The sequence below is a fragment of the Pecten maximus genome, chromosome 3, assembly GCF_902652985.1.
Source record: "Pecten maximus chromosome 3, xPecMax1.1, whole genome shotgun sequence".
NCBI classification, from domain to species: domain Eukaryota; kingdom Metazoa; phylum Mollusca; class Bivalvia; order Pectinida; family Pectinidae; genus Pecten; species Pecten maximus.
In genome coordinates this window covers 51,282,608-51,304,277 of record NC_047017.1, presented here as the reverse complement: position 1 = coordinate 51,304,277, position 21,670 = coordinate 51,282,608, and the positions used below count along the sequence as shown (strand labels likewise).

The following is a 21,670-nucleotide window of genomic DNA, read 5'->3' as shown; positions in this document are numbered from 1 at the left end:
AATGTGTCTGATACAGTAAGATCAAGCCTGAATTAAGATTAAAGTCAATGTGCCTGATACAGTAAGATCAATGCCTGAATTAAGATTAAAGTCAATGTGTCTGATACAGTAAGATCAAGCCTGAATTAAGATTAAAGTCAATGTGCCTGATACAGTAACATCAAGCCTGAATTAAGATTAAAGTCAATGTGTCTGATACAGTAAGATCAAGCCTGAATTAAGATTAAAGTCAATGTGCCTGATACAGTAAGATCAAGCCTGAATTAAGATTAAAGTCAAGGTGCCTGATACAGTAAGATCAAGCCTGAATTAAGATTAAAGTCAATATGTCTGATACAGTAAGATCAAGCCTGAATTAAGATTAAAGTCAATGTGCCTGATACAGTAAGATCAAGCCTGAATTAAGATTAAAGTCAATGTGCCTGATACAGTAAGATCAAGCCTGAATTAAGATTAAAGTCAATGTGCCTGATACAGAAAGATCAATGCCTGAATTAAGATTAAAGTCAATGTGCCTGATACAGAAAGATCAAGCCTGAATTAAGATTAAAGTCAATGTGCCCGATACAGTAAGATCAAGTCTGAATTAAGATTAAAGTCAATGTGCCCGATACAGTAAGATCAAGTCTGAATTAAGATTAAAGTCAATGTGCCCGATACAGTAAGATCAAGTCTGAATTAAGATTAAAGTCAATGTGCCCGATACAGTAAGATCAAGTCTGAATTAAGATTAAAGTCAATGTGCCTGATAGAGTAAGATCAAGCCTGAATTAAGATTAAAGTCAATGTGCCTGATACAGTAAGATCAAGCCTGAATTAAGATTAAAGTCAATGTGCCTGATACAGTAAGATCAAGCCTGAATTAAGATTTAAGTCAATATGCCTGATACAGTAAGATCAAGCCTGAATTAAGGTTTAAGATTATTCTCAATATGTATGATACAGTAAGATCAATGCCTGAATTAAGATTTAAGATGATTCTCAATATGCCTGATACAGTAAGATCAAGCCTGAATTAAGGTTTAAGATTATTCTCAATATGTCTGATACAGTATGTCTTTGGTTAGTGATACGATGTAGTTACCTCAAGGATCACTTTCTGTGATTAAATTTTCACAGTTTATTGTTAAAAAGCAACATTAATTTAAAATATCTAACTTCTGAAGAGATGTTTTATTAATGGAGAAAATAATGTTTTAAGGGCATTTATTACTGAAATGTCAATCTTGTCACAGATGTTAGTTATTGTATTACAGATTTTCAAAGAACTGTATATTTAAATACCAGTATCTTTATGAAAATATTGTAGATAGTTGTATAAAGATATAGATTAGATGCTTGATACACATGTAGTGATCGATAGATATAGAAAATGTACAACTGCCTACCCTACTTTGGACAATAGTTTGTCATGTAAGATCATGATAATAATAATAATGTTTTGTAGAAAATAAATGTATAGTTAAGAACTTTTGTCTTAATTTGTAAAGAAAAAAAAATTAATGATTTTCAAATCATCTTTCCTCATCCAGTTTGTGAATGCTGTTGTCCATATTTGGGTTGTGTTATGATGACGCCAATCAGACACGGATCAGTGGAAGGCCTGCGGGCATGGCATGTCACCTCCAATCCATCAAAGGTGAGTAACCCAAACTAACAACAGTTCCATGTCACCTGTAGCTCCAGACAGGTAGATGTATTTACCTGTATAACGGTTACCTGTCATATACGTGTCGGTGTTGGTTGAGTTCACTAGAGACCATTACCTTTAACCTTGTCTAAAACCTTTGACCTCACAGTAAGTGTTTTGGTACTGACAATATCAATGTTTGAATCAGTGTTATTTAGCCGGTATATGTATTTTTAAATGATTTTGTCTATATGAAGTTCACAACATATTATAACCACATGAGCGATCAAGTGAGTCGTGCGTAGAACCCTGTATACAGTGTATCGCTGTATGAAGGAATTATAGATGATATATTGGGACAGCGCTGTGACAGAATTTACAGTAACATGGACATAGACCCACAGAAACATTGATTACAGCTGGGCACTGCATCAGTGTCCAATAGCTCTGCCTCTTTGCCTAAACTGTGTTGGGAACATCTATGCCATATAATTTGGCTGTTGTAGTGCTTACATTGGAGATGTACGTGTAGTATATTGGCTTTAGGCTAAGTGCTCTACAAACACAGAACAAGTGGAATCTTTTGTGTGGTAGGTATTTTACATTATAATGATGAGTACATTATATACAACTTGGGTTCAGTGTACAGATATATAAAACTGATATCCCGATATAAGATACCAGTACAATAGTATATTTTGATTTCATCGATGCTTTAGCTTGTGAAGACTTGGGCTGTTATCCTTTCAGAAAAGACTCTTTTTATAACAGAAATTATGACTAAAATTAACATATATGTCAGTCATTAGCTATTGTTTTTATACAATTTTGGATTTTTGTGAAAACAAGATTGATAAATGTCAGTCATTTCAATGAGAATTGAAATCGTGAATATTGTAACATTGGAAAAGGATGTGTATTCACGACTGTGGCAAAATGGTGTGGAGACACAATTACTGCATGTATCTACAACCATAAGAGTGAGGTACAAAATTACATTGTGAATAAGAATTCTGAAAACAACAAAGAATGTTAGACTCATCAGGACCCCCATCCAATACTCTATCCAGCCCCACGTCCCAAACCTGTCCCTCATCTTATGCTACCCCAGATAGGGTGCTCCACCCTGGACCAAACAGGACCCCACCATACCTATGTCTATGCCTGTGATGGAGTTATTCGGCCCTAGTGGATGTACCAGATTGTCCCACCAGAGGGGGATCCAGACCACCGATAGTGGCATCCATCGGAGCCCTCGTGTCGTCTGAGCACAAACCTGTGGCTCTGATATAGATGTGATCACAACTAGTCTTAGTCTTTCAAGCCTAAGAAAAAACAAATCTATAAACATTCTGTTGACAATTTATTCTTTTTACTTGCATTTAATATTAAAATTGCTGTTACTGGAAGGATTAATTAGAATTTTGAAATCATGAACAATAAAAAATAATCGGGATAAACACAGGTAGTTGCCATCCGACTTAGAGTGCATTGGTTAGTATGTAAATTAGGGAGCATTAGTTAGTACATTTATATCAGTACATTTATATCAATTAGGTAGCATTGATTATTAGTCAGTATGTAAATTAGTGAGCATTGGTTAGTGTGTAAATTAGGGAGCATTGGTCAGTATGTAAATTAGGGAGTATTGGTCAGTATGTAAATTAGGGAGTATTGGTCAGTATGTAAATTAGGGAGCATTAGTCAGTATGTAAATTAGGGAGCATTGGTCAGTATGTAAATTAGGGAGCATTGGTCAGTATGTAAATTAGGAAGCATTAGTTAGTATGTAAATTAGGGAGCATTAGTCAGTATGTAAATTAGGGAGCATTAGTTAGTATGTAAATTAGGGAGCATTGGTTAGTATGTAAATTAGGAAGCATTAGTCAGTGTATAAATAAGGGAGCATTGGTCAGTATGTAAATTAGGGAGTATTGGTCAGTATGTAAATTAGGGAGCATTAGTCAGTATGTAAATTAGGGAGCATTGGTCAGTATGTAAATTAGGGAGCATTGGTCAGTATGTAAATTAGGGAGCATTAGTTAGTGTGTAAATAAGGGAGTATTGGTCAGTATGTAAATTAGGGAGCATTGGTCAGTATGTAAATTAGGGAGCATTGGTCAGTATGTAAATTGGGGAGCATTGGTCAGTATATAAATTAGGGAACATTGGTCAGTATGTAAATTGGGGAGCATTGGTCAGTATGTAAATTAGGAAGCATTAGTTAGTATGTAAATTAGGGAGCATTGGTCAGTGTGTAAATTGGGGAGCATTGGTCAGTGTGTAAATTGGGGAGCATTAGTTAGTATGTAAATTAGGGAGCATTGGTCAGTATGTAAATTAGGGAGCATTGGTCAGTATGTAAATTAGGGAGCATTTGTCAGTGTGTAAATTAGGGAGTATTGGTCAGTATGTAAATTAGGGAGTATTGGTCAGTATGTAAATTAGGGAGCATTGGTCAGTATGTAAATTAGGGAGCATTGGTCAGTTTGTAAATTAGGGAGCATTAGTTAGTATGTAAATTAGGGAGCATTGGTCAGTATGTAAATTAGGGAGCATTTGTCAGTATGTAAATTAGGGAGTATTGGTCAGTATGTAAATTAGGGAGCATTGGTCAGTATGTAAATTAGGGAGCATTGGTCAGTATGTAAATTAGGTAGCATTGGTCAGTATGTAAATTAGGGAGCATTGGTTAGTATGTAAATTAGGGAGCATTTGTCAGTATGTAAATTAGGAAGCATTAGTCAGTGTGTAAATAAGGGAGCATTAGTCAGTAAATTGTCTTTGTCTCAACATTGTTATTATCAATTGTACTTCTTTCTGAAAGGATCAAATAGAGTCATGGTTGTTTATAGTGATTATATCTAATAACATAAAATGTATTTTCTTCTTAGGGTACTGAAAAAATGCCAAAAAATTATTTGTAACTTTATGAGCTATAACAATGTACAGTGACTGGAATTATCAGCTGGTGCCATCGATCATCGTTAACAGGAAGTATATAATATGACCAACAGGTGACAGAATGTTTGGACAGATTAGTTACAAACAAAATCATTTATGGGGTATATATGTACAAAATGTATATGTCAACATTATTGGTGGTATAATCTGTACTTTATGTGTAGGTGTTGCAAGATTTTACATAGATAACTTTTATCAGCTTTTTGTCAAAATGCACAGCACTATTGTTAGCTTTAAGATGACAATCGTGATCAGAATTATCGCTGAATACAATCTGATGATAAGATCATGTTGTTAGGATAAAATGCCATTGCCGTTAGTTATATTTAGATGCTTAGGATATATACATTAAAGCTCTGCATAATCAATGTCGACCCCCTCCTCCTATATCTTAACTGGGAGAGAGGATATGATTATGAATTTTATTTCAAGCCTATTAAAAGGATTGCTTAATAACCTCACTTGCTTAATAACCTTACTGTCCTGCCATAAAATCTTTTGTCTTTTCAGCCATTTTCTGGAAAATTTAAGAAAATGAGCATGTAAAATTTAGCTATTGTTGCTTTTTCAACCTTGATTACATATGAAAACTTTCCCTTTGGTTTATTGAACTTTCCCACTTGTGTTTTCTGTAAATACATAGTATGGTGATTTGGTCAAATTAGGTAGATTCTTTTAAACGTAATCAGTGATCACATGTTCACCAGATTGTATTTATATGTGTTGGATTGTGCCAGATTTATATACAGTACCTCTAGTATCTAGTATTAGAGGTAACATTGTTAATATTTGGATTGTCTTTCTTGGCCCAGATTAATACTGTACACTTCAACACAGATACTATAGACACCACAGTGAGTTTTAGGGGCTTTCCACTGCTGCCACAGGTCTTAAGTAGGTCATGATCTCTCGACTATAAAGTTATATGACATTTGAGGAAGCACTGGTAAAAATTTAATTGATGATGTAATGTGTGTAATTCAGATTCATCATTTCAAATTGTATAAAATTGCTCAGCATACATGGTTATTTTCAGTGTACATGATTTCCACTACAAAGTGGTATGTGCAGCTGTAGGCACGGTGCCATATAGTTAAAATCTTTGTAGTTGCGGAGACTGACATTATAAAAGGCACAGCGGTACATACAGCTGTGGTGGGAACAAGTTACATGTGATATGTAGGAATGTTTACAGATGTCCAGCCATCCAGCAGCTTTGGTTCTGTAACTCCTGTGTATCAGGAGCTCCCATATACTGTCACAATTGTTATTTTAAAGCTTAAATATACAAATCTCTTGACAGCTTATCCAAAGGTAGGGACATAAAACTTATTTATTTAATTTTTTTCTGAATTTTTCTATATTGTTATATTTTGTGATTATTTCGTAAATGGTTTTTTTCTGTAAACAACATAACTTGTTGTAAAACTACAATGAAATTTTTTTTTAAAGTTTTATTGGAAAGTAGCACCACATTTTCCCTGGTTTATTCTGATTGATATCCATTGTATCCATTTCAGGAAACATTTTGGATAACCAGTCTCAACTAAAAAGTAATCACAACTTAAAAACTGTATTTTGATTTTAAAAAGTTTAAAAATTTACCTTCTTTGAAGTCTAGTCTTTGCAGTGCAGACTGATTTCCATGGTCTTTGCAGACTTGTTACTGTGAGATTTACTAATACTCATTGTATGATGTATACCTGGTACATATGTTACTCAGGTGATAGTTTTACTAGATAATTGACAGTCTACATCATGTTACTGGTGATAGTTTTACTAGATAATTGACAGTCTACATCATGTTACTGGTGATAGTTTTACTAGATAATTGACACAGTCTACATCATGTTTACTGGTGGTAGTTTTACTAGATAATTGACACAGTCTACATCACGTTACTGGTGATAGTTTTACTAGATAATTGACACAGTCTACATCATGTTTACTGGTGGTAGTTTTACTAGATAATTGACACAGTCTACATCATGTTACTGGTGGTAGTTTTACTAGATAATTGACACAGTCTACATCATGTTACTGGTGATAGTTTTACTAGATAATTGACACAGTCTACATCATGTTTACTGGTGGTAGGTTTACTAGATAATTGACACAGTCTACATCATGTTTACTGGTGGTAGTTTTACTAGATAATTGACACAGTCTACATCATGTTACTGGTGGTAGGTTTACTAGATAATTGACACAGTCTACATCACGTTACTGGTGATAGTTTTACTAGATAATTGACACAGTCTACATCACGTTACTGGTGGTAGGTTTACTAGATAATTGACACAGTCTACATCATGTTACTGGTGGTAGGTTTACTAGATAATTGACACAGTCTACATCATGTTTACTGGTGGTAGTTTTACTAGATAATTGACACAGTCTACATCATGTTACTGGTGATAGGTTTACTAGATAATTGACACAGTCTACATCATGTTACTGGTGGTAGGTTTACTAGATAATTGACAGTCTACATCATGTTACTGGTGGTAGTTTTACTAGATAATTGACACAGTCTACATCATGTTTACTGGTGGTAGGTTTACTAGATAATTGACACAGTCTACATCACGTTACTGGTGATAGTTTTACTAGATAATTGACACAGTCTACATCATGTTACTGGTGGTAGGTTTACTAGATAATTGACACAGTCTACATCACGTTACTGGTGATAGTTTTACTAGATAATTGACACAGTCTACATCATGTTACTGGTGGTAGGTTTACTAGATAATTGACACAGTCTACATCACGTTACTGGTGATAGTTTTACTAGATAATTGACACAGTCTACATCACGTTACTGGTGGTAGGTTTACTAGATAATTGACACAGTCTACATCATGTTTACTGGTGGTAGGTTTACTAGATAATTGACACAGTCTACATCATGTTTACTGGTGGTAGTTTTACTAGATAATTGACACAGTCTACATCATGTTACTGGTGGTAGGTTTACTAGATAATTGACACAGTCTACATCACGTTACTGGTGATAGTTTTACTAGATAATTGACACAGTCTACATCACGTTACTGGTGATAGTTTTACTAGATAATTGACACAGTCTACATCATGTTACTGGTGGTAGGTTTACTAGATAATTGACACAGTCTACATCACGTTACTGGTGATAGTTTTACTAGATAATTGACACAGTCTACATCATGTTTACTGGTGGTAGGTTTACTAGATAATTGACACAGTCTACATCATGTTACTGGTGGTTGGTTTACTAGATAATTGACACAGTCTACATCATGTTACTGGTGGTAGGTTTACTAGATAATTGACAGTCTACATCATGTTACTGGTGGTAGTTTTACTAGATAATTGACACAGTCTACATCATGTTACTGGTGGTAGGTTTACTAGATAATTGACACAGTCTACATCATGTTTACTGGTGGTAGTTTTATTAGATAATTGACACAGTCTACATCATGTTACTGGTGGTAGGTTTACTAGATAATTGACACAGTCTACATCATGTTACTGGTGGTAGGTTTACTAGATAATTGACACAGTCTACAACTAAAATTGGTTAACAACATATTCTGTGCCAAATACCTAAATGTTTCCACACTTTGATTGACATGGACATCGCAGTATACATGTATATCTGTTACATGCTTGTGACGTAATGGGTTGCCAAACTATAGCCTAAGGCAAAATGAATGAGTGTGTTATCTACGTCTTACGTGTAAATAATGTAGACTACTGGAAACTTTTGATAAATCATTGTAACACATATGCTATCAAATGTTATTAAAAAAAATAAAACAACAACCTTACATTGTAATTACATTGTCATGGTCTTCAACTTTCCTGACCCTTTGTGGAAGATGACATGTCGAAAATTTCTATACAATGTATGTTATTAATAGTTGGAATATATACAGCTGGTTGGTTTTAATAGCAGGACTGGGTTATTGGGTTGAGACGACATTCACTCATCACGATTACAGATAGTCACATGAATGTTTGTAAGTGGCCCTCGGTTCTGTGTCAAAAGTGCGTAGAAGATTAATGCTAAAGGGGAAATGTTACCGAGAGCAACTCATTGTTTCTAACCAAAGGTCATGTCAGGTCAAACCCTTACTCAATTGACTTAAAAAAAAACTATGTCATCATATCCTGTTTGCCAATCTTGAGCACTTGAATTTGGACGACTCTTTTGTGTCTCAATTAAAAGGTCAGGCTCTTATGATAACTATTGCATCGTCTTATTGTGCGGTAAATATTTTATTTAATACAGATTTGAACATAAGAAAGGAAGCTTACAAATTACATCGGAATCCGTTTTTTCTGGAGAACAAATTTTTGCTGAGCATATGAGACTTCTGTATTACTTGTTGAATGTTTAAAATCTATTGTGGTTTTATTGGACCAATAGTGACTTACACCATACTGTGATAAACTGACATTCTCCACAAAAATGTATTTGTAATGACAATATAATTGTAATGACAATATATTTGAAATGACAATATATTTCTAATGACAATATGTTTGTAATGACAATATATTTGTAATGACAATATGATTGTTTGACAATATATTTGTAATGACAATATGTTTGTAATGACAATATATTTGTAATGACAATATGATTGTTTGACAATATATTTGTAATGACAATATGTTTGTATGACAATATATTTGTAATGACAATATATTTGAAATGACAATATATTTGTAATGACAATATATTTTGTAATAAAAATATGTTTGAAATGACAATGTATTTGTGATGACAATAAATTGGAAATGACAATATATATGTAATGACAATATATTTGTAATAAGAATATGTTTGAAATGTCAAATATTTGTGATGACAATATATTTGCTGAGTGTTTTGGAAGGTTTTGTAATACATATGTATTATTATTATTTCCCCAAATTGGCAAGGACGGAGGCACTTTACTAGGAGTTGTCAATTTTTTTCATCATCTGTGACGATACATGTATAATGAAAATCACGTGTGTTATAAATGAAAATTTGAGTGATCTGCATATTGGACTTTTTGTTTCATGTTGCAAATTTCCATATCTGTAATGATTTTGTATGGTAAGGTCTCTACCACAGTAGGTTTATCAAAATTTCAGGGCATCAATGGCTCTAAGTGTAAGTAAAGTGTTTTAAGAGGTAAAGGCATTTTTTGTCAATGAAACATGCAGCAGTTTATGATTTGACTGTCTTAGTAATCAAATTGACTGGGCATTGGAGATTACTTTGATAGATAATGATATTCTAAATATGTATCATAAAAATATGTCATGAAAAGACAGACATTTTACATAGCACTATGTAAAAATTTGATTTATCACTTATTTCCTATTTGTGCTTATTTAAGTCCCCTACCGGTGAAACCTCTGTCTGTCTTGTACGTACGTAAAGCCACTTGTCAGTACTCTAGCAGCTTCATTTTAAATTTTGACCTAAGTACAGGGCTTGCATGATTAGATTAGGTTTACACAGCGTTAATTTTTCTATATGAAAATTATGTCATCAGGAAAACTGTATAAATCAGACCTTAAAACTCCCAATCTTAATTGGTTCAGTTTTATTAGCTCACCTGACCCTTATTCAAGGTAATTATAGGGGTCAAATTTGTTGAAACACTCAAATGACTTCTAATTAACTGAAAGGCTTAGAATAAGATATATTGACTGTCTTAGTATTCAAATTGAATGGGCATTGGAGATACTTTTATAGATATTGGCTGCTAATTTTCTTGGATGAAGTTTTCAAGGCAGAGAATCATAGACTGAATGTGATAACCAGTTGTTCTATGCAGGTGTAATGTGCACTGGGGGTACAACGGAGCGGTCAGCTGACCACTTTCAACATTGCTTAACTTTGATACATATATAGACATGACACTCAATTGCACAACCACAAAAGCTAGGTATCAGACTATGTAGCTGAAATGCCTGTTTTGAATCCATGAACCATCACACAGCCTCTATGGGCCTTTTGTTTTGTGTGTAACTGAACTTGTATATTTAATCAGTAGTTTTCTTGTGTATACATAATGTTTGATATCCTGTGCATGTCCCAATCATTGGGCAGGTACCAAAATGTCACTTTGAATGAGAGGTTTGAGAAAGAGATGAGAGGTCTGTACAGATATTGTGTCCTATTCCCTTCATTTTCTCTCATATACATGTACTGGTACTGGACAAACAATTGTTAAAGTTTTGGTTTCCTGCTTAATAAAATAAACTTTTAAAACAGTTGTGGCATTGTTGATATTTGATATAGGCTACACTTTACCGTAGGTAATGAATTTGAATAAAACATGTATCTCTGAATGAAATTGACTTTTTTATTAGATTTATGGGCAGTGTAAAAATGTTTAAATGTTTTCACTGTTAAGATTTTGTTGCTGTCCAATGCCCCAATAAAGCATGTGAATACAATTATTTCTTTATGTTGGTGTCTACACCGTTAACTATGGTCTGAATCAGAAAAAAGAAAATGTGGTTTAAAGTTGTTTCCTGTTCTGGTTGTGTAGAAGGTAAAACGTGATGGTGACAATGATCAACCTGTCTACTTTTTATTTCAGGTAGTTAGAGTGAAGGCGGACCTGTGGCTGGTGAACCTTCACACTAAACACTGGTGTATGTCTCACAAGGCTGTACATTGGATGGAACAAACTCCATCCTCTGTTGGTCCATCTTAGCCAAGGTGTCAAATCCTAAGGTCATTAGAGGTCAATAACCTTGGTGGTCCTGATAGCTGTGAAATAATGGATGAATCCCACAGTAGGAGTTCTGATGGTGGTCAAGGGATCACCAATCAGGGAGTGGACATTGAGGACTACCTACACCCCCAAGGTCAAGACACTGTCAAGATGACCTCTGTCCAACCCAACAAACCACATGCAGTGCCTGGTCTTAGATACACAAAGAACACACCAAAGACCAACCGTTTTGATTCAGGTAAACGATTCCACTTCGTCTTCTTACTCAAATATCAAATGTTTATGTTGTATTGTTGGATGTTGTATTGTTGGATATTGGATGTGGTATTGTTGGATATTGGATGTTGTATTGTTGGATATTGGATGTTTTGTTGGATGTTGTATTGTTGGATGTTGTATTGTTGGATGTGGTATTGTTGGATGTGGTATTGTTGGATGTTGTATTGTTGGATGTTGTATTGTTGGATGTCGTATTGTTGGATGTCGTATTGTTGGATGTCGTATTGTTGGATGTTGTATTGTTGGATGTTGGATGTGGTATTGTTGGATGTTGTATTGTTGGATGTCGTATTGTTGGATGTTGTATTGTTGGATGTGGTATTGTTGGATGTTGTATTGTTTGATGTTGTATTGTTGGATAAGAAATTAATCTTAGTTAATGGTTACAGACTAATAAAACTGAATTAAGATATTCCTGGTACATGTTCTATTATTATATAATTATATAATAATTTTATATATTATATAACACCCCCCACCACCACCACCACACAAATACATATTTTGTCTGTTTTATATATAATATATATACATGTATCCCATTATTACCACCACTCCATTTTTTGTGCTTTCTTTGAAGATTTGACAATTTGATCTGGGCAATATATTTAATGAAACTGAACAAAAATGAATTAAATGCTGTCAATTTCTGACTGACTGTTCATCATTGTGAGTTAGGCACTATGGACGTCTTTGTATGTACAGTTGTATATCGTAATGAAATTGTCAAACTGATGAAAAATACGAAAGAAATACTTTATTCATGAAAAGTTGCTAACATTGTGGAGCAGGGATGTAGTATGTAGTATGTAGGCAGTGAAGCTGTCAAACTTATGAAAAAGAATCCTCCTGCTCGTCTTTGTGAAGGACCTAATTGAGTTCGGTATTGATTTTGTGGGAGTCGGTCACCTCCTCTGTCCTGTTGCTGTCTCCTCCCTAACCACAATAATACAGCCATGGATGATGTTCTTATGGTTCCTGACACTAATTGTTCAGAGACATCTTTAATGGACCAGGGCATGCTTAATGTCTGGTTAGCTTAACAGATCCCTAAGAATGTATGCTACATTATTATCTCCTTTAGGATTTAATATTCTAAAGACAGGGGGCCAGTTTAAGAACTATGCACAATATGGATATATATAAATACATATGTATTCTAATCTGAAATCAACCCTCTACTGAACCCTGTACAATATGGATATAGTCAACCCTCTACTGAACCCTGTACAATATGGATATATATACATACATATGTATTCTAATCTGAAATCAACCCTCTACTGAACCCTGTACAATATGGATATATATACATACATATGTATTCTAATCTGAAATCAACCCTCTACTGAACCCTGTACAATATGGATATAGTCTAATCTGAAATCAACCCTCTACTGAACCCTGTACAATATGGATATAGACTCAGCTGAAATCAACCCTCTACTGAACCCTGTACAATATGGATATAGTCACAGCTGAAATCAACCCTCTACTGAACTCTGTACAATATGGATATAGTCACAGCTGAAATCAACCCTCTACTGAACCCTGTACAATATGGATATAGTCACAGCTGAAATCAACCCTCTACTGAACTCTGTACAAGATGGATATAGTATTTCAGTGACACACAGTATTTCAGTGACACAGTATTTCAGTGTCACACAGTATTTCAGTGACACAGTATTTCAGTGACACACAGTATTTCAGTGTTACACAATATTTCAGAGTCGTACAGTAGTTCAGTGTCACAGTATATCAGTGACACAGTATTTCAGTGTCGTACAGTATTTCAGTAACACAGTATTTCAGTGTCATAAACAATCAAGCCATCGGCCTTGCTATCTATGACGTGACTATTATTGTATCACCAGGATTATATATATTGACAGAAAATGTATGGGCGGTGAAGTAAATGTTTGAAAGGTACTACGGATGTCTATATAAAGAATTCTCTTTAACACACACCAATCATTCAATACGAACTAGATATCTCCATAAAAATCGTAATCTACTAATCAATTCCTCCAACTTAGGTAGAGAGAGTAGAGGGAAAGCGATCTCCTGTTGGTCCGACAGCATCAGTATGCCTGGTGTAGGTGGTGATAATGATTTATATGTGACATTCAAAAGACAATCAACAGGATTATGTTAACACGGAATGTGGAATGTTTTTGTCACTATTGACAATTTTTGGAATCTGGATGACAAGATCAAATGATCTGGTCTGATGCAGACTGAATTAATGGCATTGTCTACACAAGTTTGAAAATACCAAAGGCAGAATCCGATCAATGAATCATTCCAACTCAGTTTTATCATCAATAAATAAATGAAGCCGTATTAAAGTGAATGAGAAACCTGTGGCTGCCTAGCCATTCTTGGTTTAGGTCTGTACTTTTTGTAGCTTTTATCCTGAATTTTTTTATGTGATCAGATTATAAATGAACCATTTGTGTTTAGAGTTAATGTTTGATCATCTTCTCTAGCCAATACCATACTGGAAGGTCATACTGGAAGGTCATACTGGAAGGTCATAATCCTTGGTTGGTGAAGGTGGTGTTGTTAAATTAGTCTGTTGTCTTTATACTTTGTAGACATTGAAAATGTTTTTAAAAAAATGTCTTTTGTTGGCCATGTGTGTGGAAGGTTGAATGAACTGTTAACATTTTCATAAACTTATTAATTCATGAAGTGAAAAAATATTACAAACAGGATTGAAAGAATCATAACCACCAACCCCCATTCCACTCCCCCCCCCTCCCCACCACCAGCACCACCAACCCCCATTCCACCCCATCCACCCCCCTCTACAAACCCCCATTCCACCAACCCCCACTACCAACCCCCATTCCAGCCCACCCACCCCCCACCCCCACTACCAACCCCCATTCCACCCCACCCACCCCACCCCCCACCACCACCACCAACCCCCATTCCACCCCACCCACCCCCCTCTACCAACCCCCATTCCACCAACCCCCACTACAAACCCCCATTCCAGCCCATCCACCTCCACCCCCACTACCAACCCCCATTCCACCCCACCCACCCCACCCCCCACCCCCACTACCAACCCCCATTCCACCCCACCCACCCCCCTCTACCAACCCACCCACCCCCACCCCCTCTACCAACCCCCATTCCACCCCACCCACCCCCACCCCCACCCCCACTACCAAGCCCCATTCCACCCCACCCACCACTCACTACCAACCCCCATTCCACCCCACCCACCACCCACACACCCTGAAATACTTAATTACCTGATAGTATTGATGAGAATACTTAATGCCTGAAAATCACAGCATTGTTTGAATAAAATCATTAAGTTGTTCACATGCAATATATTTATGAAATTTTATTGTTGTAAATAGATCAAACTGCAAGATTCATTATGTTTAGAAAATAGGAATGATCAATAATGAAATGTTTTCTGTGGGTGTTTATTGTACTTGTAAGTCTGCCCACATCCCTTTTATAACTGACAATGTAAAGTGACAGAGTGGTTTACACTGTTGGTCTAGTTCAGTAATATGTATTTTATAAACTGATCGGTTACACAAGCCCACAATGTATTGGACATGTACATGTTAACTGCCCTTTGTACTGTCAAACTGCTATCCATGATCGGTGAGTGGGCCCTGTATATGTTACCTTGACAAAGTTGTTTGCCAATTTATCATCATTAGTAACAATTTCTGGCAAGGATTTCAGAAATGGAGACTTTTTTCTTTAAATGCTTCAAACATTGCTTTTTGTTGACTAAAATTAAGGAAGCTTTGTAACCCAGTCTCCTGAAGAAAGGTTTACAACTGTTTGTATACACACATAAAAAGCTACAGGTTTATATTGATCATTATTACAATACACTTAAAATGCTGCTTTTGAAAGCTTTTGGAAAATATGCTTTGGCAGCAGCTTTCGTTCTAGAATATTTACCAATCTATGACATTGTCACTATATAGCCTTACCAACAGGAGTTGAGCACTACGATCTCATAAACTGACAACCAGCGGATTTATAATGTGCCAAGTGAAACACAACGCAGTTGCGGAAAAAATATTAAATACAAATGTACAGATACGTCACTAGACAGATAGATTATATTTTGTATTTTCCTAAGTTAATTTACATTAAATATTAGTATTACATTGATTATCCCTGCCTGGTTTTCTACTATCTTATTTCATGCGCTATGTTTTATTCGGAACAACCTGGTAGAGCTGTTAATAGGCTCCCAGCCTAATTATAGTGTTAGTTATAGTGATTTATTTAAAATCGTATTTGGTGAATATAAGCTTTGCACTGCGTTCAGTTAACAGTTATGGGATGACAATGCCAACTGGACAAAGACAAATTTAACACCTCTTCATTTAATTTGCCTTGTCCAGTTGGCACTATCTGCCTACTGTCAAAGGAAAGCAGTTCAATGCTTAAATATTTCACTGTTCAGATATTAGATATTAAGGAATCTGCCAAAGCCCTCTCCTAAAACTATTTCAGAAATGAAATACATGTAGTTGTCAATTAGCACAAACACATTTATATTGCATTGCATATGACCATTGCTATCCAGAAAATTATAAGGTTTACATGTATATCACTTCTTTGACTTCTGATTATAGATATAGATACAAGGGATGATTTATGTAAGGATAATACAAATTACATTGTATCATGTGTATATAGTGTAATACAAATTACATTGTATCCTGTCCATTTTAATACAAATTACATTGTATCATGTCAAGTGTAATACAAATGACATTTTATCATGTCTAGTGTAATAAAAATTACATTGTATCATGTCTATAGTGTAATACAAATTACAGTGTATCATGTCTATAGTGTAATAAAAATTACATTATATCATGTCTATAGTGTAATACAAATGACATTTTATCATGTCTAGTGTAATAAAAATTACATTGTATCATGTCTATAGTGTAATACAAATGACATTTTATCATGTCTAGTGTAATAAAAATTACATTATATCATGTCTATAGTGTAATACAAATTACAGTGTATCATGTCTATAGTGTAATACAAATTACATTGTATCATGTCTATAGTGTAATACAAATTACATTGTATCATGTCAAGTGTAATACAAATTACATTGTATCATGTCTATAGTGTAATACAAATTACATTGTATCATGTCTATAGTGTAATACAAATTACATTGTATCATGTCAAGTATAATACAAATTACATTGTATCATGTCTAAAGTGTAATACAAATTACATTGTATCATATCTAGTGTAATACAAATTACATTATATCATGTCTAGTGTAATACAAATTAAATTGTATCATGTCAAGTGTAATACAAATTACATTGTATCATGTCTATAGTGTAATACAAATTACATTGTATCATGTCAAGTGTAATACAAATTACATTGTATCATGTCAAGTGTAATACAAATTACATTGTATCATGTCTATAGTGTAATACAAATTACATTGTATCATGTCTATAGTGTAATACAAATTACATTGTATCATGTCTATAGTGTAATACCAATTACATTGTATCCTGTCCATTTTAATACAAATTACATTGTATCATGCCAAGTGTAATACAAATTACATTGTATCATGTCTAAAGTGTAATACAAATTACATTGTATCATGTCTATAGTGTAATACAAATTACATTGTATCATGTCAAGTGTAATACAAATTACATTATATCATGTCTATAGTGTAATACAAATTACATTATATCATGTCTAGTGTAATACAAATTACATTGTATCATGTCTATAGTGTAATACAAATAACATTGTATCATGTCTATAGTGTAATACAAATTACATTGTATCATGTCTATAGTGTAATACAAATTACATTGTATCATGTGTATAGTGTAATACAAATTACATTGTATCATGTCAAGTGTAATACAAATTACATTGTATCATGTCTATAGTGTAATACAAATTACATTGTATCATGTCTAAAGTGTAATACAAATCACAGTGTATCATGGTTACTGTGATTTTGAAAAAGATAAGAAATATTTTTGATTGATATACATCACAAGCATAGTCTCATATATTAGATTGGTTCATGAGTAAAACTATACAAAAATTTGCTGGTGGTTCATGAGTATACAAAAATTCCAGCAAATTTCCTCAAATGAATCTGGTTTAAACAGGAAAAATATTTTTGTCACGGTTCTCATATCCATTCCAGTGAAAATTTCTAAATGTCTGGATATAAAATGAGATGACATCGCGTTATATTGATATTCTGAGATTGGATCGAACCATATAGCACAAACCTTTTTAGAATGATTAGGACCACTAAGCAATGCCAGTATGCAGTGGTGCTGGAATATTACTCATAGTGTTTGTTAGATTTTCAAATTGGTGAAATAACTTTGATGATACATTATTGATTCTGTACCCAGGTTTGATAAGACTATGTGATGATAATTCCGAGCGCTGGTCTATCCTTCCTCCATTGTTACAGCCCACGCCCTGTATACAGGAGACTGTAGGTAGGAAGCTCGGCTGTACTGAGGTACTGAGGCTGACTAGGAACCAAGGCTACTGCTAAGGCACGTGTAATAGCAGTGATCAGTCGCCCACTCCAACTGTTCCAACTTAATCATAATACATTTTTTCTCACCGGTGCCAAATTGGACCAGCTGAGCGTCCTGGTAAATCTATGGTATAGGCAGCTGTGTTCTGTTCTAGTATTGTACTCTCTGATAAAGGTGTGCTTTGTGTACTGAGGTCAGTCTTTCTACAGGTATTTGTTTGCTTTGGCACAATCTGGTCGCCAGTATCGGCTACCGTCATATGGCTAAATACTTCTATTATTACTACCATGTGTACAGTCTAATTGGGTCACTAGTTAGGTATTTTGGTGTTCTATTTTTGGATTAAGTACTCATTAGACTTCATGGTTCCAAGAATGAAAATTTAGAAAAGTGGATGGATTTCTGAATGAATCAGTGACCATTGGATGACCATTGAAAGTGAGAACAATACAATGGATTAAAAATGGGATTGGAAAAGAGACTCAACGATTCAGAAACCTACAATTGAATGTCTAACCATGGGTGTTGAGAGACTTTGTCTCTGAGATTTGTATTTTGTACCTGGAGTAACCTATATACGGAATCTGATGTCTCCATGGCATACAAGTTTATACCTTTTAAACTGAAATTATGGTGTGTGAGATCAAACACGTTAAAGAAAGTACTTAAATAGGATATACCCCTTATCACATGGTTGCACCTGATCAATGGGGACTGTATGGTATAATGGTAGGCCCTACCTAGAGTTGTTACCGGAAAACACCCCGTTATCGGGACTGCGTATAAACACACTGACACAGGACAGCATGGAGCCACCTGAACCCCGGGATCCACTTCTGGGCAGGTCAGGTAAGGTAACGAGATTTCCATACATGGAGAGCTCATTCTGTAATTTTAAATCATGTACATTGTGACCGAATTATTTTATTTCTATAATAGTGTTAAAGTCTACTTAGGGTAGCAGCTGTACTTGTTTTGTGTCATGCCTTTAGTTTGTCAATACCTGTATTGTATACCTGTGTTTACCTATACCTGTAATGCACAGGTATGTTAAACCAGTCCAACCTGGGTTAGAACTTTATAACTGAGATAAAAAATCTTCAGTACAAGTTTCTCAGTGTTAAAGTTTAAGCTCACACATTAGATTGATGTATGCTTGTGAATGTGTGGTCACACTTCAGTGATTTTTACTTTCTTCACTGTCATAACATTGTGACGTAAACCTGATGTTGAGAGTGTGCATGATGTGGTAGGGGACACTACGTATACTGTAATAGTCTTCACCAGGAGATGAATTACAACTACATGTGTATGTCCTCACAACCAAAGGACAATCTCACAAAAGGTAAATATTTAAAACTGTTTGTGTCTGACTTTAGCCGTATTTCTACCAGTCATCAGCCTATAAAATAGTGGATTTGTCTAGATTATTATGCTGCATCTATAGGAAACTTTTAATTGTGATTTTTCTGATTGTATCTTATTTTGTATTTTTTTTAATGTTTGGTATAAATAGCAAATTTGAATGAATTTAAATAAAATTAGTTTACCTAAATATCAGTGATGTACGGTAGTGCTAAATACTTATGACTAAAGTTCTATCTTTGATCATACCTTAATTTAATTAACAGTATACATTTCTACTAATCAGAATATTGAGTTTATAAAGCTATGTCTTTAGTAGTTATAGTAGACACCAGTACTGATGTCTAACATATTGTATCTATTAGACGATTTATTTCTCTTTACAATAACATCATGATATTATGTAATTCTCAACATACTTGTCAGCTTTCCATATTTTGGAGTTTTGAGGAAAACTTCAAGTTTTGAACCCTAAATTGATACAGTAGTTATAAATAAAAAAAATTAATTGTAGGAAGAACAGCTAAGATAATGTTGTTTATAAATAAAACTTCTTAGTTGTAGTAAGAGCTGCTTAGATACTGTTATTTATAAGGAGGTCTAGGTAATATATGACCTGTCATACACAATATTCTTATCGTAGAAATTCTAAGAAGTTTATATGTACAAAAATGTATTACCTAAGTTCATAGTTTGGTTACCGAGAAATCATGCCTATGTATATATACTCAAGTTTGCAGTAAAAAAGCCCTGTAAAGCATGCCAATGCATTTCGTCGTATGTACGTGCTGAATACAAAATGTTATGTACTTCATGGGTGCAGCATGTTGTGTGTGTAGACAACCTACCTTGTTTAATCCTAGTCTATAGATCTTACTTTTGTTGTACAAGCTGTCATTGTCATCGTTATGTAACATTTGTCACTACAACAGAACCACCTAGGTAACAAATGCATGTAGACGGAGGTATATACCTACATATACTACAGGCTCTTATCTTGTAATTTATAGGTCAATTAACCTCGATATCTTTCACAAATATTAAAAACAGAAAATGTATTCAGCTATCATGACTCATTCAGAACATGTATGATCTGTAATACAGATTTTCACTTTTTTTTAAGCCTGCATGTTTTGATGATATACAAAATGTAGTCATGTTGTCTGTCTTTGTATCATAGACTTCTTCATGCATAAATATCCTCTCTCAGTAACTATCCCATCAATAGTTTTTGTGCATATCTGCTAAGAGTTGAAATTTGTTTCAATAATTTTTGAAAGAGTTATCTCCATTGAGTAGAAAATGACCTGTATTTAAGTTTAGCGATCTGATGAGTTCATTAGTCCCCTACAGGTGAAACAGTCGAGGGGGACTATAGGTTTCCTCTCCCTCCGTTTGGTGAAACAGTGGTGGGGAACTATAAGTTTCCTCTCCCTCTGTCCAGTAAAACAGTGGTGGGGACTATAGGTTTCCTCTCCCTCCGTCAAGTAAAACAGTGGTGGGGGACTATAGGTTTCCTCTCCTTCCGTCCGGTGAAAAAGTGGTGGGGGACTATAGGTTTCCTCTCCCTCCGTCCAGTAAAACAGTGGAGGGGGACTATAGGTTTCCTCTCCCTCCGTCCAGTAAAACAGTGGTGGGGACTATAGGTTCCCTCTCCCTCCGTCCAGTAAAACAGTGGAGGGGGACTATAGGTTTCCTCTCCCTCCGTCCAGTAAAACAGTGGTTGGGACTATAGGTTTCCTCTCCCTCCGTCCAGTAAAACAGTCGAGGGGACTATAGGTTTCCTCTCCCTCCGTCCGGTGAAACAGTGGTGGGGACTATAGGTTTCCTCTCCCTCCGTCCAGTAAAACAGTGGTGGGGACTATAGGTTTCCTCTCCCTCCGTCCAGTAAAACAGTGGTGGGGACTATAGGTTTCCTCACCGTCCGCCTAGTAAAACAGTGGTGGGGGACTATAGGTTTCCTCTCCCTCCGTCCAGTAAAACAGTGGTGGGGGACTACAGGTTTCCTCTCCCTCCGTCCAGTAAAACAGTGGTGGGGACTATAGGTTTCCTCTCCCTCCGTCAGGTGAAACAGTGGTGGGGGACTATAGGTTTCCTCTCTGTCTGCCCAGTGAAACAGTGGTGGGGGACTA

The 21,670-nt window shown here is 35.2% G+C and overlaps 1 protein-coding gene across 4 annotated transcripts in view; it reads left to right on the top strand.

Annotated features, from left to right (window-relative positions):
- The first annotated feature begins 1,749 nt into the window (after positions 1 to 1,749).
- Positions 1,750 to 21,670, top strand: part of LOC117324504 — a 52,167-nt gene continuing 32,246 nt past the window's right edge. The window contains exons 1-2 of one of the 4 annotated variants that reach the window (XM_033880401.1): positions 1,750 to 2,220; positions 11,191 to 11,566. In XM_033880401.1, coding sequence (XP_033736292.1) covers positions 11,374 to 11,566 — 193 coding nt within the window. In that variant the 5' untranslated portion in view covers positions 1,750 to 2,220; positions 11,191 to 11,373. Of the gene's footprint in view, positions 2,221 to 11,190; positions 11,567 to 18,413; positions 19,023 to 19,351; positions 19,519 to 21,670 lie in introns of those variants that run through there. The other 3 variants (XM_033880397.1, XM_033880399.1, XM_033880400.1) reach the window with 3 other exon arrangements.